The following is a 19,404-nucleotide window of genomic DNA, read 5'->3' as shown; positions in this document are numbered from 1 at the left end:
TAGTGGGTTCAACTGGATAGGCTAACAAAAGCATTAAAATGCAATGACACTTACATCATCGTTGCATTTCGTGCGCCACTGATAGGCTGCCTAACGGCTGACGCAGACCTAAAATTACCCAAATAGAATGTGGATTTTTTTTTTTTAATTCGACGAATATTCGAAATTAATTTTTTTGTTGACAGCCCTAGTGTGTTTTCATATTGGTTTGAATCCTCACCAGCTGAAGCCATGCTTGTTGGTGGGTGTGTATCTCTCCAGTAGAGCGGTAAGTTTGAGCAGGCTGTATTTCTGAAGGAGGTTCATCTGCAGAACTGACTGACATCCAACTTGTAGTACTGTTGACGACAGACTTGGCCTGTGGGAGCTCTGGAAACTTGGCCAGCGCAGTTTCTGGAGTCTGCAACATAAACGTTCATATAAATGTTACACCTAACCTAGCTCAAACAATCACAAAATGTTCAAAACATAGACATTACAGACTAATATAAATTAGTGTTTATAAACTGCAAGACATGAACCACACAGAATTTATTACATTAACACTACACACACACTCATAAGTACACAGTTCAAACTTGAAAGAATAAGTACCTTGACTTGCACATATTGTGTATACATACATAAACACAAGCTAAGGATCAGCTGCAGATAACAGGGATTAATCAAGGCCTCTATCACCAGGTGGGGGCTGTTAGAATTCCTGTGGTACATTCCACTGGGATTCCGTATCCTTCAAGTATCCCTTGTTATGTAAGGTGAGCCGTTCTGACATGCTCTCTCACTCCTTCTCAACCTCCCTGTTCCATAATTCAGTGTGCTTTTTTGGCATGATAGTTGTCCATTAAGTTTTGCCAAAGCTCTACAATACTACAGGAATGGTTTTGGTAGAACTTCCAGTAAAAAAAAAAAAAAGTAAGACATCTTTGTCTCAGAGACTACTTAGTGTATGTGTGTGTGTGTGTGTGTGTGTGTGTTTGAGAGGGTTTCACCTGTTGGCTCGTGTAAGTGATGCTCCCACACCAGAGTCACATCTTTCACGTGAGCTGAGTGTCTCATCCCTTTCTGCTAACGGGTTTCCAGTGCTGTCCTGGTCACTGCCGTTCTCTGTCTCTTCTAAGCGGTTCTGCAGTGGGGATGATGGACAAGGAGATGCAGAATCAAGGGCTGAATCTGAATCCCCTTCCTCTTCCTCTTCATCCTCTTCTTCTTCCCCAGTTCCTGTTTCTGACCAGGCATTGACCAGTCGCTGCAGGCCACTGACTCGCTCCAAAGCATCCTCAAGTTTTGACTCCTCTTCTCCTTCTGCTTCATCCTCATCATCTCCTACTTCTGAGAAAGGAACGTTATCATAGACACTCAATCGACTGTCTAGTGAGGCAGCAGAGCCCCTCCGGGGAGGGCGCCGACTTATGTTGTCCCCACCACGAAAGGATCCCCCATCCGCAAGTGCTTTAGGAAAAGTGCCAGGCTTGTGGCCTTCAGGCAAATAGAAGAAGATCACACCTCCTTCCTCTTCTCGACTCTTTTCTTCCTCCATACGTCTGTTATCTGAACTCTGACGGTTGCGTCGATTGTTCTCTGCAGTTGAGCTTGGCTCCATCCTCTTACTTTGGGTCTGGTGATTCTGCTTCCCTTCTTGGTCTTCCGAAGGTTGCAGCACAACGAAATTAAATGGGTCAAAGCCTTCCAGGTACATCCCACCTCTCTTGGTAGACCCCGCTGCTGTGCTGTGACTACGTGCTCTTGAGACCGGACTGGGCGTACTTACAGCACTCCCACTGCTGGCCTCTGATTGGCTACTCCCTGCACTCCCACTACTCGTCTGCGTTGAATAGGTGATGCTTCGGTTTCGGTTTGCATTGCGATCCAGAGTTGCAATGTCCACACAGTTGAGGCGTCGCAGTTTGTCTTCATCAAGACCCTCTTTCAGCACAGGCCCACTGATCTCCAGCCTACCTTGCCCAGCTACACCCTTCTTTTTACGCTTGGAGGCTGCATTGCTACTGGTGCGTAACCGCAAACTTTCCATGCGCTTCAAGAAACTCTTTGCTCTTGAACGTGTGCTTTTTTCAGCACCACTGCTTATCAAGCTTGGTTTTACATTGAATGCAAAGGTGCTGCTTTCCAGTGGTGATGGAAGCCCATCAGACAGGGAGTCTTCATTGGCACCTGATGTTCCAGAGGAGCAAACACTAGCAACTGAGCTCGCCCTGGTCGTGGTGGCTGTGTTAGCATTGGAGATGGTTGTAGCAGGGCTGGATGGTACAGTGGTACTCAGGAATCCTCCTCGACCTCCACTACCGGCACTGTGCAGAGAGCACACCTCTGGTTGCTCACTAAGATCTGTTAAGACACTCTCTGCACTAGCATTAACTCCTTCCTTTAGAAGGGTTCCTCTGGCAAAACGATCATCTGGGGATAGGAAGGGAGTGAAGGAGCCAGTGTCTCCAGCTGGAGGGGAGAATACATCCAGGTCCAGGCGAGACCAACGCTTGCTGTCCCGCTGGAAAGTCCAACGGCCACTTATAGCACATGGCTCATCCTCATCAGAGTCTTCACTCTGAAATAATATGGAAGAGAGTCAATACTTTTAATATCAAAGCAGCCAAGTATACTAATGACTCAAGTCTTGTTGTCACTTTTGAAAAAGTAAAGACAAATAATGCGAACCTGAATCTGCAACAAAGCATGTTGTTTTAGTGTCAAATTGATCTGATTCATTCCCTCACTTCATGAATCTAGCATTGTGAGGAGAATCAGTTTGCTCACTCTTACAAGCCTCTTGGGCTTGATAAAGTGTCATATGCATAAAACCAGGGACCACTAAAGGAAAAAGCTTTTTATTGTGGTTGGCTTAGCCATGTCACAGCACAGTCACATGTTCACCATTCCCCCTCTTCGCTTTACTCGGGTTAATCTATCTCCTCCCTGAGCGTGGTAGGGATGGAAGGAAGGGGGTGGTGGACACAAAATTCCATGCCAGCTCTCAGGGTTCACACCCCAGCCTGAGAGGGCAGGTCTGGTCCCATCCCCCATCAATGCAATCACCTTAAGCAAGCCTGGAGAGCCTCGTCTCCTGTGATGGGACTCCTGGACAAAGGGGTTGGACGGGAGGTGAAAATATTTGAGAGATACTTGTTTGTCCTACAATGCCAGATCTCTATCACCAATTATAGCTGTAGATTTCACAGCCTGTTAAAATAGTTTTTAATAATTATGTAATTTCCTAAAGAGATTAGGGAGTTAATTAAGTAATTCTAGAATATAGAACTGGTTCACAATTTTACACTCTTAGCTGAGTTAGTTGATATCAGTTTAGCTGTAGAATGGACAAATCAGTAAAAGCAAAACTAGTCGGCTGGTTAACAGGGGGTCGCGGGATCCAGAGGTGTCTCCTTCACGGTTCATAATAACGGAGGCGACGAAAGTCCATAAAACGTGGGTTGTTATTTTAAAGCCCCTGAGGGCAAGCCTTTGATCGGAAAGAACGAAGACATGGTGTGCAACGTTTCTTCACTACCCACCAGAAAATCCGCTATTAATTCAAAAAGACTGTTTTCACTTTAAAATAAGCTTTATGGACAGGAAGACAAGGAACAGAGGAGGACCCTACAGAGGCCACCTGAACAGATCAATGCATTCCAGGGATGGTTTCTGCTTGTATGTTTGAAAAGGGCTGATCACTTCCTCAAGTCATCTCCTGACCTCTACCTTTGACTCCATCAACACAAGATGACACTAAAGGGTCATCAGCTTTCTTAACAGGACGCACACTTGACAAGGCTGCCATTGTTCAGACTTACAAGTTTTAAGAGCAGAAAAAGAAGCTGCAGTCAGACATGACGGTTATCTTCCTAAGCTCCCTGTTGTGATTACATAGTTGGATTGTTTGTTGTTGCATTCTCGTCCTGCATGTAGTTTGAGTCATTGCTTTGGGGCAGTCTTAGACTATACACCCTCATTCTTAAACCACACTGACAGAGTGACCAACAACAGACCGGCAGAGTGTGCATTCTCTTCCTTTTATGGTATGGAGGGGGGTTTTAGGATGCGTATGGTGAGAAAAACATGACAAACAGGAGTAAAGAAAATCAGAAGGATGGGAGCTAAGGAAGCCCTTTATTTGGACATAAAAGCCATTCTGCACTGCCCCTGGGCCTTGAAAATGATAAGAAAACAAGACTTTCCTTCTAATTAACCAACACAGAAAGTAAACATGAGTTACACACATTTAAGATCTTTGACTGGACAAAAGAATGCAAGAGGGTAGCAAGTGAAATTATTTAGCAAAATACAGAGAAAGGGACAAGACACTTACTCTTTTTCTTTGAGGGGTGATCTCTAATCTCATAAGAGCACACTTGTTTAGGGTGTTCAGTCTCCTGCAATAAACACACATACAGATAAATTAGTGAAACAGTGACAGTTGTTTTTCAAGCAGATACTTTGAAAAGAACCATGGGGTCGCAAACAAAGGCTAAATCCAGTCATTAGCCTACAAACAGACTTTGCCAGAGTCAAAACCTTGGACAGAGACAGATAGAGAGGAGGGGGCGGAGAGGGTATAAGAAAGAGATAGCGATACAGACTGAGATAGATGGAGATAGAAAGAGATGAGAAGAGAATGAGAGAGGTGGGAGCCAAGCCCGATAATGAGCTGCCGAGGGATAAACTTCAGATTAAGGAGGAAGACAGATGGACAAGGAATAAAAAAGGAAGAAAAGAAAAAAAAGGAGGTAGAAATCTGGAGTGGCGACAACAATACAACAAAAGAGATGGAAAGCTTATCCCAGAAGCCACCTGTTTGGTGTCATGTGACCCTGAGTTAGGGGGAATGTGTGTTTGTCTGCATCAGGGGGGCTGGCACCAGAAAATAGCCTCCAGATGTCTGTGAGCTCCAGCTGGTCTCTGATGGACCCTTCTCTGAGTGAAGACACTGAAGAGTTCTTCACTTTCTCTTTTTTTCTTTAAAAATATTCTAAGAAAATGAGTCAGTTTATTTATAGAACTGAACTCCGAATATGATCAAAATCAGCTAATTATAAAAGCCTGACAATGCAAGAAAACCATGGCACCGGCAGATTAATTCTGCTAGATTTCAATCTAATTTTTTTTTCTTGAAATTGTCTGTTTTCTTTGGTTTTAACATCAAATCATAATCAGACATTCACATAACTGTAATATGGTACAGTTATAGCGGTTCTGCAGCTATACTTTGAGGATAAAATATATAACTGTACCTGTAAATTAGCTTAATTTGACACATTTTCATTTGGGTAAATATGAGTGTCTCACCTGCACAAGGCTTCTATGGCATCTTGATCCAAGAAGTCATGATCTCGGGTGACTGAGGAAATCTCAGTCGGGAACTGACCGTCTGAGAAAAGAGAGGACAGAACTGAATTGAAAATAAATTTAATACAAACAGAGACCCAATAAACAGGTTGAAGTGTATTTATGTGTGGAAGGGGGGCTGTTGGCAGCAAGTGGAATGTGTGCCTGCCCTCTATCATGCACACACACTCACAAACAAACCTCCCTTCCTCCGGTGTTGAAAAGGTAGAGGAAGTTCGTCTTAGCCAGCCAAACAAACACAGCTGCAATACTGCAGTGCTCAACAGTGGGAGGTGTGTGTGTAGGAAGGGGGTGTTGGAGTCACAATAGGCAGTCAGCAACCGTAGAGCTCCCAGACTGTCTTTATGAACTGAGTCTTTAATAACTCAAATGCTCATTAATTTTTCTTACATTTTTTTGGGGGGGGGAATTCACAACTCTATTAAATTTTAACTCTATTAACTCTGTACCAGTGAGCAAGGGATAATATGATTATTTTATTGACTTCCTGAAGGCCTTTACCTTACTGTACTGGCTCTTATCTATAGTGGGGCAATCACGACAGGCTGGTCACACAACTCAGATTTCTGAAACTGATAACGCACCCCTTTCACATGGCACAGCGGCAGGAGTCAGTAGGTCAAAAGTGTGTAAGGTTGGACACCTGAGGTGTGGTGTTATCTGATATATGATTCTGTGTGAGTTGTATATAACAGTTATTTTTCGTATATAAAAAGATAATGTCACCTCCGCCTAATCATTAACACACCTTAGGTGCTGCTTAATACTACGACTGAAAGCGAGGAGAGATAGACAGAAATTGAGAGATACTAAAAGTGAGATAATGCATTTGGTAAGGCATTAATGGCCACTGAAACTCAATGCGCTTCGATCATGAACTGGTGATGTTGGGATGACAAGTGTCCTACCTTCATAAAGCTGAGCATACTGCGGAAAACCTGCAGCCCTCAGCCATGTACACGCCTCCTTCGCCTCAATTTCTGTAAGAAAGAGAGAGAGAGAGGTTGAAATTTATGAACTTGAACTTTAAACAGAAACCAAAAAAAAAAAAACCTTATGCGAAGCATTCATAACCAAATCTTTGAGTGGAAACACTCAACATTCTTATGTAGTTCCCTTCTGAGTGCTGGATATTTTGACTTTTCAACTATAAGTCAATATAGCTATAGTGTAATGTTTGAGACAGCAGTGCTAAGTGGCCATCCAACGCAGTCAGAACTGTTGTTGGGGTGGTGGAGAGGTGCCACATCCCTGTCCATTATCTTTGAATGGCCCTTTAGACGCCCCATGCCAAATGGCAAACACCATTGAAGGCATCTTGACTCCTTCTAGAGGTCCACGTGTTGTTTCACACAGAACGGTGTCAGAATTAGGAGTTTAACTGTGATTCTGTCACTTAAGATGATTATTTGACTAGCAACACTCGCTCCGTGTAAATACTTGATTAAAAATATGAAACCAAGGTGAGATATAAAATTACAAAACCAGAGTATTTTAAAAGCTCTTCAACAGTCCCATAAAGTTACTATGCCAAGTGTTTTGTTTATTGGACTATGTGATGGTGAATGGGCAGATAAGGATCTCAAAGATTGCTGAACTGAACTCAAGTAGGCATGACGCAGGAACTGGCGAGTTACTGAGATCGCAATCAATCCTGATATCCATTGTGCCCTTAAGCGAGGCACTTAACCTCAGGTTGCTCCAGGGGGACTATCCAGTTGTTTAAAGCCCTTTTAATAAAAAAAGCATCTAAATACTTTTGGATTTGTATTCAAGTGCTACAGAGACCCTATTAGCACCCTCTAAAGGTGTAACACAGCTGTTGCGGCTCTCTACTGTCACGTCTATCACAAGCAGAATCTACACAATTACAGCTCACAATAGGTTGCAATCAGCAGAGAGGGACCTCTCACTTTTCTCAATGGCTAATTGCGCACATTCCCAACTCCTAAAATTCCAATTATTCTAATTGCAATGATTGCGACGATGCCTTGCACAACTGAAAGACCACCTGTGATAGATTCCCCATCACTTCAACAGAAAGAAAAGGAGGCCGGGGATTAGGAGGCACCAATTGAAAGAGACGTGAGAGAAAGACATGCGTAAAAAGACTTTGCCCAGAGGAAAGGACGCACACTCTGTCTCTACTAGCAGAGATACGTGACTCCCCACTCGAACAAGCGTGAGAGTGACAGCACACATGACAACAACAAAGGCACGCGATAAGGGAGGTCCTCTACTGGTGGAAAGAGAAGAAGAAAGCAAGAGAGGAACATTCTTTGACAGCAAGGACAGCAATGCAAAAATAACAGAATCAATCTGACTCAACTGCACACATGCAACTGTATCTCTAATCCATCTCAATAATCCACATGCACTTGATGGGATTCCTTTCAAGCGAATGACAGAGTTTTGCCCGAAAGCACTTTTTAGGAGTTCGTGAACTTTTAGGAATGTCCTACACTTAAAATAATGACACACTTTTCTGAAATCGTCTGTAATGAGAGCTGTGGCTTACTGTATGAGTGTGCGTGTATAGATTGTATGTGTGTGTTTGCAGTGGCTAGGCACCACTGAAAACCATCCAGCTGCAAGAATGTATGTATTTAAATGTAAATGATGGGCAGTGTCTCAGTGACTGGCTTTTCCTTTCATTGGCAAGGTGTCCCCCCTGCCTGATTACAATGGGCTGCTATCACACAGGTGCCTGTCTGACACCAATTGTAAGTAAGGCTTTCTAACCAGAGACAGAACCTCAAAAATCATGCAGAGACGTCTGAGATTATAGGGTCTTTTCTCAGGAGAAGTGTCTAATGGCGCTTTTCCACTGCGCGGTACGACTCGGCTCGGTACAGCTCAGTACGGCACGGCACGGTTCGGCTATATATATATATATATATATATATATATATATATATATATACACACACACACACAAAGATTTTACTAGATTTGGGCTGTGCCAAAAAAAAAAAAGCATGTATTAGATGTTTTTTTTCCTTCTTTCCTTTTCTCTAAAACCTACATTCTTTCATCATATAGTTTTGATTTAGTGTTTTAAAACACTGCAAACAAAAGGGAACCAACAGTCATCACTTCCTCCTCCCATCTCTCTTCCTCTTTCTATCAGCGTTAATCTACAATCCATCTGCTTCATAGCTTGGTGCCAGCCTTCTAGTGGATGCATGACCTGCGAATTCTGCAATGGTGACCTGAGTCGAGCACACAGGATGTCTGGCCAGCATCCGTCACAGAAACATGTGCCTTTTTTGTGTTTTCTCCTTTTATCAAAGCATACAGTATGCACTCCACCTAATGCTTCCGTTTGTATCAAATAAATGAAATTTTGATTTATGTTGATGAGAGAGGGGGGAAATAAAAAAAGAGACAGACAACACAAAGAGGCAGACTACAGCCTCCTGACCCAGAGACAGACTGACAGACATAATCTCTTGGGAGAATGTCCCATTAACCTGGCCAAAGTTGAACTCCTGCTAGCTGAACTTTTTTTGCCTCTTCTAAAATTACCCTTCCTCCTCCCTCTCTTCTTCCTCCTCTCTACTCTCGCCTCCTCTTCCTCTTTTTCCTGTCACAGGAAGTTCTCACAATCGCTGACCGATGGTTCCTCAGCATGGGAGGGAGGAGGTGGAACCTCTGTGTATGCATGTGTGTGCGTAAGCGAGTTTATGTAGACAGATCTCTCTGCTATAATGGAAGCAGATCCAACACTAAAAAATAAAGCTTCCAAAAGGGGGCTTTCTCAACAATGCCATAGAAGAACCATCTTAGGTTCCCCAAAGAACCTTTCAGTGATCAATTCTCAAAAGACCCCTTTTTCAGCTTGAAAAACTTTAATAATCTGAAGAACTCTCCACACTATAAAGAACCTATTGTGCAATGGAAAGATTCCATGATTATTAAAGGTTCTTCATGGAACCATCAATGCTGATAAAGAACCTTTATATTTAGATGTGAACCCAAATTCATTGTATAGCCTGGTTTCAAGTATGTGGGTTAATTGAAGGCTTTTGAAGCTGTAAATAGTGCTATTCTTGTTAAAGAAGCTCTGTTTCAAATGAATAACACACAAACATCAATACCTAGTCTTTGAGCGGAACTAGGAGAAATTTCATCAGCAATTCATGTGACCTGATGTCCTATTTGTCCTAGACACTGACCTCTTTATCTTCCATCTTTTCCACACATACACTTTAAATCTGCAGATCAAGAGCAGTCATACATCATTTGTTGAGGATCATGCATATCATATTTTGGCATGGCCTTCTACAGACATATGGGGGTAGAGAGGGAGAGTCAGGTATCTCTGAAAATGAGAAGATCCCCTCCATCTGGTCACAAACACAGGGGATCATAGGGTTACCCCATCAACACAGTCGCTCAACACCACTATCCCAGCCACCTACACACACTTTGGCCAGATGGGTCCATTTATGTCTGTCTCAGACTTTCTGACAGATTTAAACATTAGCTATCACTGACCTGGAGCCAGCTTGGCCAGGTCTGGTGACTGGCCACTTTGTGTAACGCAAGGCTGATCTCAGGTCAGATGATTTGATACGCTCAATGATATGCCACCCTATCCTTTCTATCTATGATCAAAAGATTACTTGAAGAGGTGAAGAAAGAGAGACCCTCCTCTAATATGACAGAGGGCTTCTTAAGCACCAACCGATCTTAAAGCAACAGCAACTAGTTAAAAGCGTTTAGCCTTACATAGACTAAAACCCAGCACTCACACTGTTTTCAGAAGGCAATAAAGGAGATTTGTGGCAATAAACCTGCCCACACTTCCAAAAGTTTTTATATGAAGGTTTCAGTGGATTTAGAGCCATATGGAGTGTTTAAGAAAATGTGTTTGAGTTTTAAGGCTCTTTACCTGTATTTGAGTCCATCATGCTCACCAAAAACCATGACCGTAGATTATCAGGAGGTGCATGTATGTCAACTTCAAAGTTACATATTTTAAGCATGACATTCCTTTCTTTGACTCCTAACTGACCTGCTCACTGCCTTATCACCTGGAGTTAGCATGACCCTAAGTTTATCAACCTTTGCCTGGATAGAAAAAGACACCAAACCTCCAACAGCAACATAATACTTTAAAATATTGCATTCTTTTTGGAATGCAAAAAGGAGGTTGCAATTCTGAGCTTGGCAAATGGACTGACATAAATTCTGCAACTGAGCAAAATTTTATTTTATAGTTATGGGTTATGTTATATAGTACAGACTCCTGTGTGCAAATTATAAAATAATTTGTATTTATTGTATATAGGCCTATTTATTTTTGTTAGCTAACTGTAAACTAGCTAATCGTGAAGATGTTTTAAATAAAACAGTTTTTATAGCTTTAGCTATATATTTAGTCTAGTGAGATAAAGTGAGATAAGATTTGTGATGTTTAAATCTATAAATAAGGAGATAATGTTAGTGTTGGTCCGATATTGATCCTAAAAAACAATCAGCAAACTGTTGCTATGGTGACATCCTCAGGCCATTTAGTTTGCATTTAGGCTAACTTAACTCTGGCAAACTTTGGTTATCGAATTTATAATCTAAATGTGTTAAAATCCCCACTCTTCAACACGAGAAAAGATGCACGAATGCGCCTTCAGAGGAGGACAGCACGCTCTCCAAGCGCTCTTTGGCAATGCCAGATTATAGCAAAACTTCCCCCAATTCTCTGCACTTAGACTGAATGAAAGCTCAGAACAACTCTGAAGAAATCTTATCTCCGAACTATGTGAAATCCGCGTAAAACCAATGGAGACGTGACGAGATTCGGGGAGCGCGAGGGGAGATTACTTGTCGGACAGCCTGGAGCGCCGGTGTTGCGCATGAAATATCTCACGCTCCACCCAAATAATTGCACTCTTAAACTCTAAACTTTAGGAAGAGATGGAAATTTAAAGCGGAATAACTAAGAAAATTAAAGAGCACTACATTCATTCCATATTTAACATAACATATCCGCTTCTTAAACTGTTAAAGTTATATTCCACTGACATATACTTTAAATGCACCGTCAAATGACAATCAATAAAAATACTTTATGACAATTTTCATTCGTTGTCAGAACGTATTATAAATGCCCCCATAATGGTTGGAACTGCAATTTGCATGGCTCGAACCGGCAACCTTTCGGTAACCAGTTTGGTTCGTTTCTTACAAATACAGCAGGTCCCGGAAACAGCTACAATATGAATATTCATAAGCAATATAGCCTAATGCAATAGCTGTTACAAGCAAATACAAAATAAAGTTTGATAACTTCTGTCAGGCATGGTCTGAAGTGAAGATCATCTCACTGAAATTTGTAGGAGGATTATTACTGACACCAAACCGTAGCTATTGCATTAGTACAACTTCCATTAACAGCGTTGTCCATCATAAACAACTGGAATAAATGTAGCTCTTCAATATGATATTATTACTTGTAGGCTACTATCAATGTCACCTCTCAGATTCACTTCAAGTCAAGTCAATCAGTCAAACTATTGCGTTTAGGATGCAGTATAATTCATGTATTGAATTAGCAGCATTTAATCTAATAATACTCAACAGACAGAAACTCATGAGTATTATCAAATAATGTAGCCTATTATCAAACATTGGCTACTTACGGGTAAGGATCATGTTGTGTTTTCTATAAATCGCTGCGATTTGCTTCACGAGTCCTCTTCGTTTTATTCCAACATCACATCGAAGCTCGCATAGTATTATTCCAATGATGCGAATTCGCAAAAAAAAAAAATATAAATAATAATTAAAAAAAACAAAAAACTAAATAACGTTTATAGAAGGTCCGAAGACCAAATAGAAAAATAATAAATCCATGACTGATTTCCTTTCCTGTCTGCTCAGGGGGGGAAATTCCTCACTCCACTGGAGAGAGCTGTGTTTGAAACGCCTGTGAACTGGCTGGCCCGCGTGTGAATGTGAATGAACAGACTGATTCACTGTTTAGGAATGGGAGGCTGGGAGAAGGCTCCACCTCCCCGCCCAGGACAGCCTCAGGTGGGCTTTCGCTGCTTTAGACGGGGAGGTGGAGCTACTATTCAATTCCCAAAGCCTACTTTACTGACATTATACGAGACTGCTGCCACAGAGAATTGCGCACACAGTAAAACCAGTGACAGAAAGTAGAAAATGTTAATTAAAAAAATGTATAAAATAAGTAAATTAAAGCGCACATTAAGATAAATACAACGCCAAATAATTGACTCTTGAGCTGGTTCTTAAACGTAAACGTGTTATGTATAGGCTACGCTCCTAAAGTATTCTTGTACCTACAGTAAACGAGGACGTGAGGTTGTTTTCTTAATTCCATCAGTGCCAGCTCTTGTCATCTTCACTAGGTTACTAGAGATACAGAAAGCGAAATTTGATTTAAGATACTCATGAATTCATACCTTAATGATAGGCTCAAGGAACTCAAATTATAAAAATATTACAATTATATTATTAATACCACCCATTAATTAAAAATAAAGATAAACATACCCATCGTACCACTGCGCGCAAACGTGCGCATCACGCATCACCGATTAAATTAGTACGCGTTTATTTTAAAGTTTGCCAAAATCATCCAAAAGTGAGAGTGATTTCGAATACTGCTCATTTGGCTGCAAGACATTGTTTGGTACTTAACTACTTTAAACTGTAATTAAAACGACGCGCCGTTAGCATATCACTAGAGGTCTTCATTAAGTAGTGGGGCCGTTTGAAAGCCGCTATTGTGGGACATGATGTTGTGAAAGGGGAAGACAATGAGTCTGTTCTGCTATGGTAATTCCAAACAAGCCCCATCAACAGGCGTCCCTGATCCTCGTCTCTTCCCGCAAGCACGCTCATAGGCGCAACGATGCAACAGTAGCTTTTTAAACAGAGCAAGACCTTCTATTGTGTGAGGAGCTCTTATTGAGATCAAACAAGTGTATGGTCCTCTCTGAAGCTTCCTGCTTTAGAAGTCAAAAGAAAGTCATGTTCGACAAAGCCTCAACGGAGACAACTATATTCATGCAAGCCAAAAGTCAGTAGATGTTTTATGATCATAATTAAGCTGTTTACAATGGAATAGACTAGTTTAATGGTTACAGAATAGTACTATTCTGACTATAATTACGCCAAACTATGTGTTCAACATAATGTATAGTATTTAAAAAATTAGAAACCTTGCAAATACCACACTACATATTTATTACAGGTAATGTCAGGTCTGACATCATGTTGCTAATTTATTTCAGTAAGTTCAGTAAGACAAAATGTATTTGTGTGTGTGTGTGTGTGAATAAAAAGTACATAGGCTACTTTTGAGTATGTAGCAGGAAAAATTTGGGATATGCTTGTCATAATTGCATTCGTTCTATTGCTTAGTTATGTGCATCCGTCATTGTATAAACTGGCCTGTCAATCATCTTGTGCCAGTTAACATCTTCCACCTTGTGTTTCATTTAATTTCATACGGTATTGGAGAGAAATGAAGCAGCATGTTAATCTGCCAGTCACATGTCTTTCATGTTGAGAACTCTCCTTTTGTTTGCATAATGATGCATTTAAAAGTTAATGACCAAACATAAAAGTTCCTAGTGTTGTTGCAGATTAAATAAAATGCTGATAGCATTATAGCAATATTTTTTTTCATCAGGTTAGATGTTGATTATTAACCACTTAAACCCCTTTATCCAGACCTCTCTACTTAACCATCTGTCTTGCATATCCACCATGTTTGTAGTTTTTTAATACTGTTTATTTGTTTTTGTAGTTCTGAATCGAACACGCAATGGGTTGTGAGCAATAATAGCCATTAAAGCCCCGTTCACACCAAGAACGATAACTATAAAGATAACGATATTAGCGTCCACACCAGCGAACGATATCGTCTGTTTATTCTAGGCGCACATGCGTCTGCCGCTTTAAATTCTTGAGCACGTGACAGCAGGATGGATTCTGATTGGCTGTCAATTTTTTATCGTTCATCAGCTGGAGAAAAATCGTTTTGAAAGTGATTCCAACGATATCGTTTCTCTTTGTCTTTATCGTTATAGTTGTGGTGTGGACTCTGCTATTCTTTAATATTGAGAACGATTTTTAGAAATATGTCTTTATCATTATCTTTATAGTTATCGTCCTTGGTGTGAACGGGCCTTAAGGCTCGTTCACACCAAGCACGATAACTATACGATAACAATAAAGATATAGTTCTAAAAATCGTTCTCAATATTAAAGAATAGCAGAGTTCACACCACAGCTATAACGATAAAGGCAAATTTGCATTCGAGCAAGAATGCAAATTTCCCTCAATATCCAAATGATGGCAAATGTGACATACATTTTTACAACAGTTCAACAAACAACGGTAATATTAAGTGAATATTTTACATTTTAAATGTAGCCTACATTTTAAACATGTCATGTTTGTTATATTTTGCAACAAAATAATAATAGTTCCAACGAAATCAATATAATTTGGTGTGCGTCTCCAAGCAGTGTTTAATTAGTGAACGAATCTGCGGCTTTGAATGATTCGGAGAGTCAGTGATTAATAACCCATTCATAACTACAGCATTTTGCTTGGTTACTGATTGAATGAATGAATGAATGAATGACGCGACACCTGGCTCATTAAGACAGTGACTTGCCGCCACCTATTGGTGGTTTTATAAGTATCACTTCGATTTGCCATAATTTATTGCTTTATTGTATTAATAATAGCCTACACTTAATGGAATGTTAAGACTATGACATAAAACATGACATAACATACATTTAATAAGGATAGAAAATATTTGCCTCTATAAAGGTAAAAAAAAAAATGCACCTGTAAATCAATTTAAGGGGGCAAATATTGTCCTTTAAAGGGGTCATATGATGCTTTTTTAAAGATCATTATTTTGTGTATTTGGTGTAACAGAATATGTTGACATGCTTTAATCTTCAAAAAACACATTATTTTTCAAATACTGTACATTATTGTAGGTCCTCTATGCCCCGCCTCTCTCAAACGCTAGTCTTTGCAACTTCAGGGATCTTATCTATTCACGAACAGCTTGTAACACTACAAAGAGAAAGGAAAACTTGAAATCGCATCATATGACCCCTTTAATAGAAAAGGTATAACTGCGGTCTAAGTGGAGGAGAGGGGGTTCGCAGAAGAATGTTAAATGCCCCAGGGGGTACGGCGCTGTAAAAAGTTTGAGAATCACTGCGCTAGATTTAAAACAGCACAGCCAGCGAAGGATCGAACGCAACTGTTTTGAACGAGCGCACCTTTTTTTAACAGACAAAAAATGGTTTTGTGGCCTGTTGAGGAAGTACAGCCATTCCTCTCGTTAAAAGCTGAGGAGCGGATCCAGCGAGAGCTTGATGGGGCGACGCAGAATGAAAAGTTTTCCAGGAGTCACGGCAGTAGAGGCGGCGGCGCAACTATAACGACATGTGAATAATCCCACCCACTCTAAAGTGGTAGGCTACTAAACTGCAGTGGAAACGCAAACCGAGCCGAGCCGAGCCGTGCCGTACCATGCAGTGGAAAAGCGCCATAATTTTGAATACTATAGGATGGATAGTATGTGAATTGGAAATCAACATTTTATTCCATTTTAGTCACAAAGGAGAATAAAGGTTGAAAATTGTATTGATATCCAGTCTTTTCAAAAGGTGACATGATGCCTTTTTGATGCATGGGAAATACTTGTTTTTCTTATTATTGTTTATGTTGCTGTTGTCATAATAAATTCAGGAGTGACTAACAGAACAAATTAGTGGGTTCGCTCCCGTAATTAGATGAGTTTGTCACTTCTGAAACTTTGAAACATGACACCTTTTCCTTAAATTATATGGCTAGATAATAGAAAGCGAACAAAAAGCGCTCCCTTTATTACATGGCTGAGTGAGCTCACTTGCATGAAAACTCCTGTTATAATCAACACATTAATGTACTGCACAATGAATCTCATATTTGCATTGTGTCTATGCTTAGTTTGTTATGATGAGAGGATTTGTGAGCATGTAGAACTCAAAAACAAAAACTCATTCAGTGTTTTGAGGATATTGAGTGGATTCTGACTAATTTATAGTAAACACCTCTGATTGGCCATGCATGCCTGGGATTGGCTACAATACTCATTGCTGCCAAAAACACATTGTTTGATCAAATTTTAAAAATTCATTGGACATACATGACCTATTTTGGATTTAAAATGGCGAATTTCGCTGAAAGATTACAAGTTTGCATCCCTGTTCATCCCACTCCCTGCATTGTAACACACAAACCTCCCTATTATAATATGTAAAATAAATAAATAAATAACAATGACTGAATCTAAGATTTTGAATTGTACAATCAGTGCACACTATGCTATCCCATAAGACCACAAGAGCTGAGGAACCTGAAACATTGAAATGTATACAGTGTACATTATGCATGCTACATACTGATGTATGGAATAAGTATGGAATATGCTGACCATAGTCTCCACAGTCTTTCTTGTCTGGATCTGTAAAACAGTGTGGTGTGTGTCTGACTCACAAAGAAAAACTTATGTATTATTACCAGGGAAACTGGCTTTACTTGTGGAATCTCTATCTAGCCTTTATTCCTCACCCGACTGCAAATTTAGCGACTGCATTCAGACATGCCAGAGAGAATGAGTGTGAGAGATGTGTGTGATTTCAAACTGACTCATCAGATTCATCACTCTTTTCAAATCTCTGTCTCTCATCTTTATGTCTGCCCCTCCTATTCTTTTTTTTCCAGCCTGGTAATTATTTTCTCACAAGATAAAACAATTTCATTCTTAACTGTATAATAATAATAATAATAATAATAATAATATACTATTCCACATTCTGTGTGTGTCAGCCCCAGACAATGTCTACCTACACTTAAAATTTCACCCATGGTTTGAGCAAAAATTCCAACTGCTAAAAATGTGGTGCACAGAAAAGGACAGTGGAAATGGCCCGAACTGAAATTATATTTTGTGGACATTATATTTAGCATGGTGCCATTGCAAATATAAGGGAGCATATAAGAGACGCCACCCTAGCTCTGTCTGAAGTTCACCGGATCCTTCTACTCCCACAATGCTTTGCCTTTCACAGAAACAGAAAATAAGATCACCACTGAGAATTTAGAAGTTTGTATTTTTATGTGAGTGAGTGTGACACCTTTATTGCTATTTTAGTTCAGCCAGGCTCTCTATTTTGGGTTAATTTCAGTTCTTAAGGGCTGTAGGATAAATGAACAGAATGCATGAAGACTTGAATATATTTGTGTGCATGTTTCACGACAGGTCACTACAGTAAATCCCAAAGTAAGACAAAAGGGAAGCTACAGAAGAATAGAACTGTTATTATCAGCTATTTATAAACCAGCACAGGCTCAAAACAATCAGAAATAGAACTGAGCAGGTGTGAGTGTGTGCATTTCTGCACACTGTGTATTTAAGCTGTGGAGAAAGCCAATGTATGTTTGTTTGCTTTTGTGACCCTGGTCATAATTCACACGGGTATATTTGTAGCAATAGCCAACAATACATTGTATGGGTCAAAATTATCGATTTTCTTTTATGCCAAAAATCATTAGGGTATTAAGTAAAGATCATGTTCCATGAAGACATTTTGTAAATTTCCTATATATCAAAACTTAATTTTTGATTAGTAATATGCATTGCTAAGAACTTAATTTGGACAACTTTAAAGGCATCAATGGGAAGCTTATTTATTCAGCTTTCAGGTGATGTATAAATTTCATTTCAAGAAATTGACTCTTATGTCTGGTTTTGTGGTCCAGGGTCACATTTGTGCATGTTACAACAAATGAGGACCTTGTGCATTAGTACATACTGTATTTCACCAGACCACATAAGCTGGATATGTATGTACAGAATGTGCCAGCTTTAATATCCAGAGGATAAAAACAGGAAATAGCCACACACACTCACTGTTACCTCTTGCCCTTTTCTTACTGACACATCTCAGGCTCTCCAACTTCCATACAAACACGCGTACAATGCCAACAATAAAGACACACATACACACACTTCCTAGTTCTAAAATAAGAGGCCTTAAAAAAAAACAGATACATTGTCAATACAATCTCAAAATAGTTATTTTTCGCTCATTAATTTTAATTAAATGACATTTATACCATAAACTCTAAAATTATAAAGTTTTGAAATAATGATTATAAGGGTTGAGTGTTGAAATACTTGAAATATACTTTAAAGTACACTTTAAAACCTACAAACTTTTTATAGGATTATTCAGTAACACTTTAAAATAAGGTATCATTTGTTAACATTAGCTAATGTGTTAACTAACATGAACTAGCAATGAGCAATATATTTTCATAGCATTTATTTATCTTTGCTAATGTTAGTTAATAAAAGTACAATTGTTGATTGTTCATTAATGTTAACAGATACAGCTTTTGCTCTTTAAAATGTATTAGCAAATGTTAACATTAACTAAGTGGATGTTTACACATCATTTTCAACTAAAAACTGAAAAGATTTTGGCCGACAAGAGCATTTTATAAAACGCTGTAGAATGCTGTTCATGTTAACAAATTACACTTTATTGTAAAGTATTTACATCATTACCATCCAATTTGATTTTACAGTAAATAGCCATGATTCTGTCTAGTATAGTAAACTAGTACTAGTTTACAAAAATCAATACATTAATATAACTTGCAGGAAGAAATTCAATAAGAAAACTTAAAATCATTATGTATAGGCACTGTTCAAAAGTTTGGGGCCAGTAATATTTTTTTATGTTCTGGAAAGAAGGCTGCATTACAGTAATATTGTGAAATCTTATTAGAATTCAAAATACATTTATTGATGATTATTAGTGATGGCAAAGCTGAATCTTCAGCAGCCATTTCTTCAGTTTTCAGTGTCACATGATCCTCCAGAAATCATTTTAATATGCTGATTTAGTGAGTAAGAAACATTTTTTTATTATTATCACTAGGGATGCACTGATACCGATACTGGTATCGGTATCGGGCCCGAT

The 19,404-nt window shown here is 39.6% G+C and overlaps 1 protein-coding gene across 2 annotated transcripts in view; it reads right to left on the bottom strand.

Moving 5' to 3' along the window:
• The window catches only part of LOC107656601 (rho GTPase-activating protein 7-like), a 141,321-nt gene that overhangs the window by 11,705 nt on the left and 110,212 nt on the right, over positions 1–19,404 (bottom strand). The window contains exons 1-6 of one of the 2 annotated variants that reach the window (XM_016444509.1): positions 12,003–12,302; positions 6,267–6,338; positions 5,299–5,380; positions 4,322–4,385; positions 993–2,563; positions 221–400 (exon numbers count right to left, since the gene is read on the bottom strand). In XM_016444509.1, coding sequence (XP_016299995.1) covers positions 221–400; positions 993–2,563; positions 4,322–4,385; positions 5,299–5,380; positions 6,267–6,338; positions 12,003–12,015 — 1,982 coding nt within the window. In that variant the 5' untranslated portion in view covers positions 12,016–12,302. Of the gene's footprint in view, positions 1–220; positions 401–992; positions 2,564–4,321; positions 4,386–5,298; positions 5,381–6,266; positions 6,339–12,002; positions 12,303–19,404 lie in introns of those variants that run through there. The other variant, XM_016444500.1, reaches the window with a different exon arrangement.

The sequence above is a fragment of the Sinocyclocheilus anshuiensis genome, unplaced genomic scaffold (genome assembly GCF_001515605.1).
Source record: "Sinocyclocheilus anshuiensis isolate Anshui unplaced genomic scaffold, SAMN03320099.WGS_v1.1 scaffold85, whole genome shotgun sequence".
NCBI lineage: Eukaryota > Metazoa > Chordata > Actinopteri > Cypriniformes > Cyprinidae > Sinocyclocheilus > Sinocyclocheilus anshuiensis.
The sequence above is the reverse complement of the archived record's forward strand: the minus strand, read 5'-3'. Positions and strand labels throughout refer to the sequence as shown.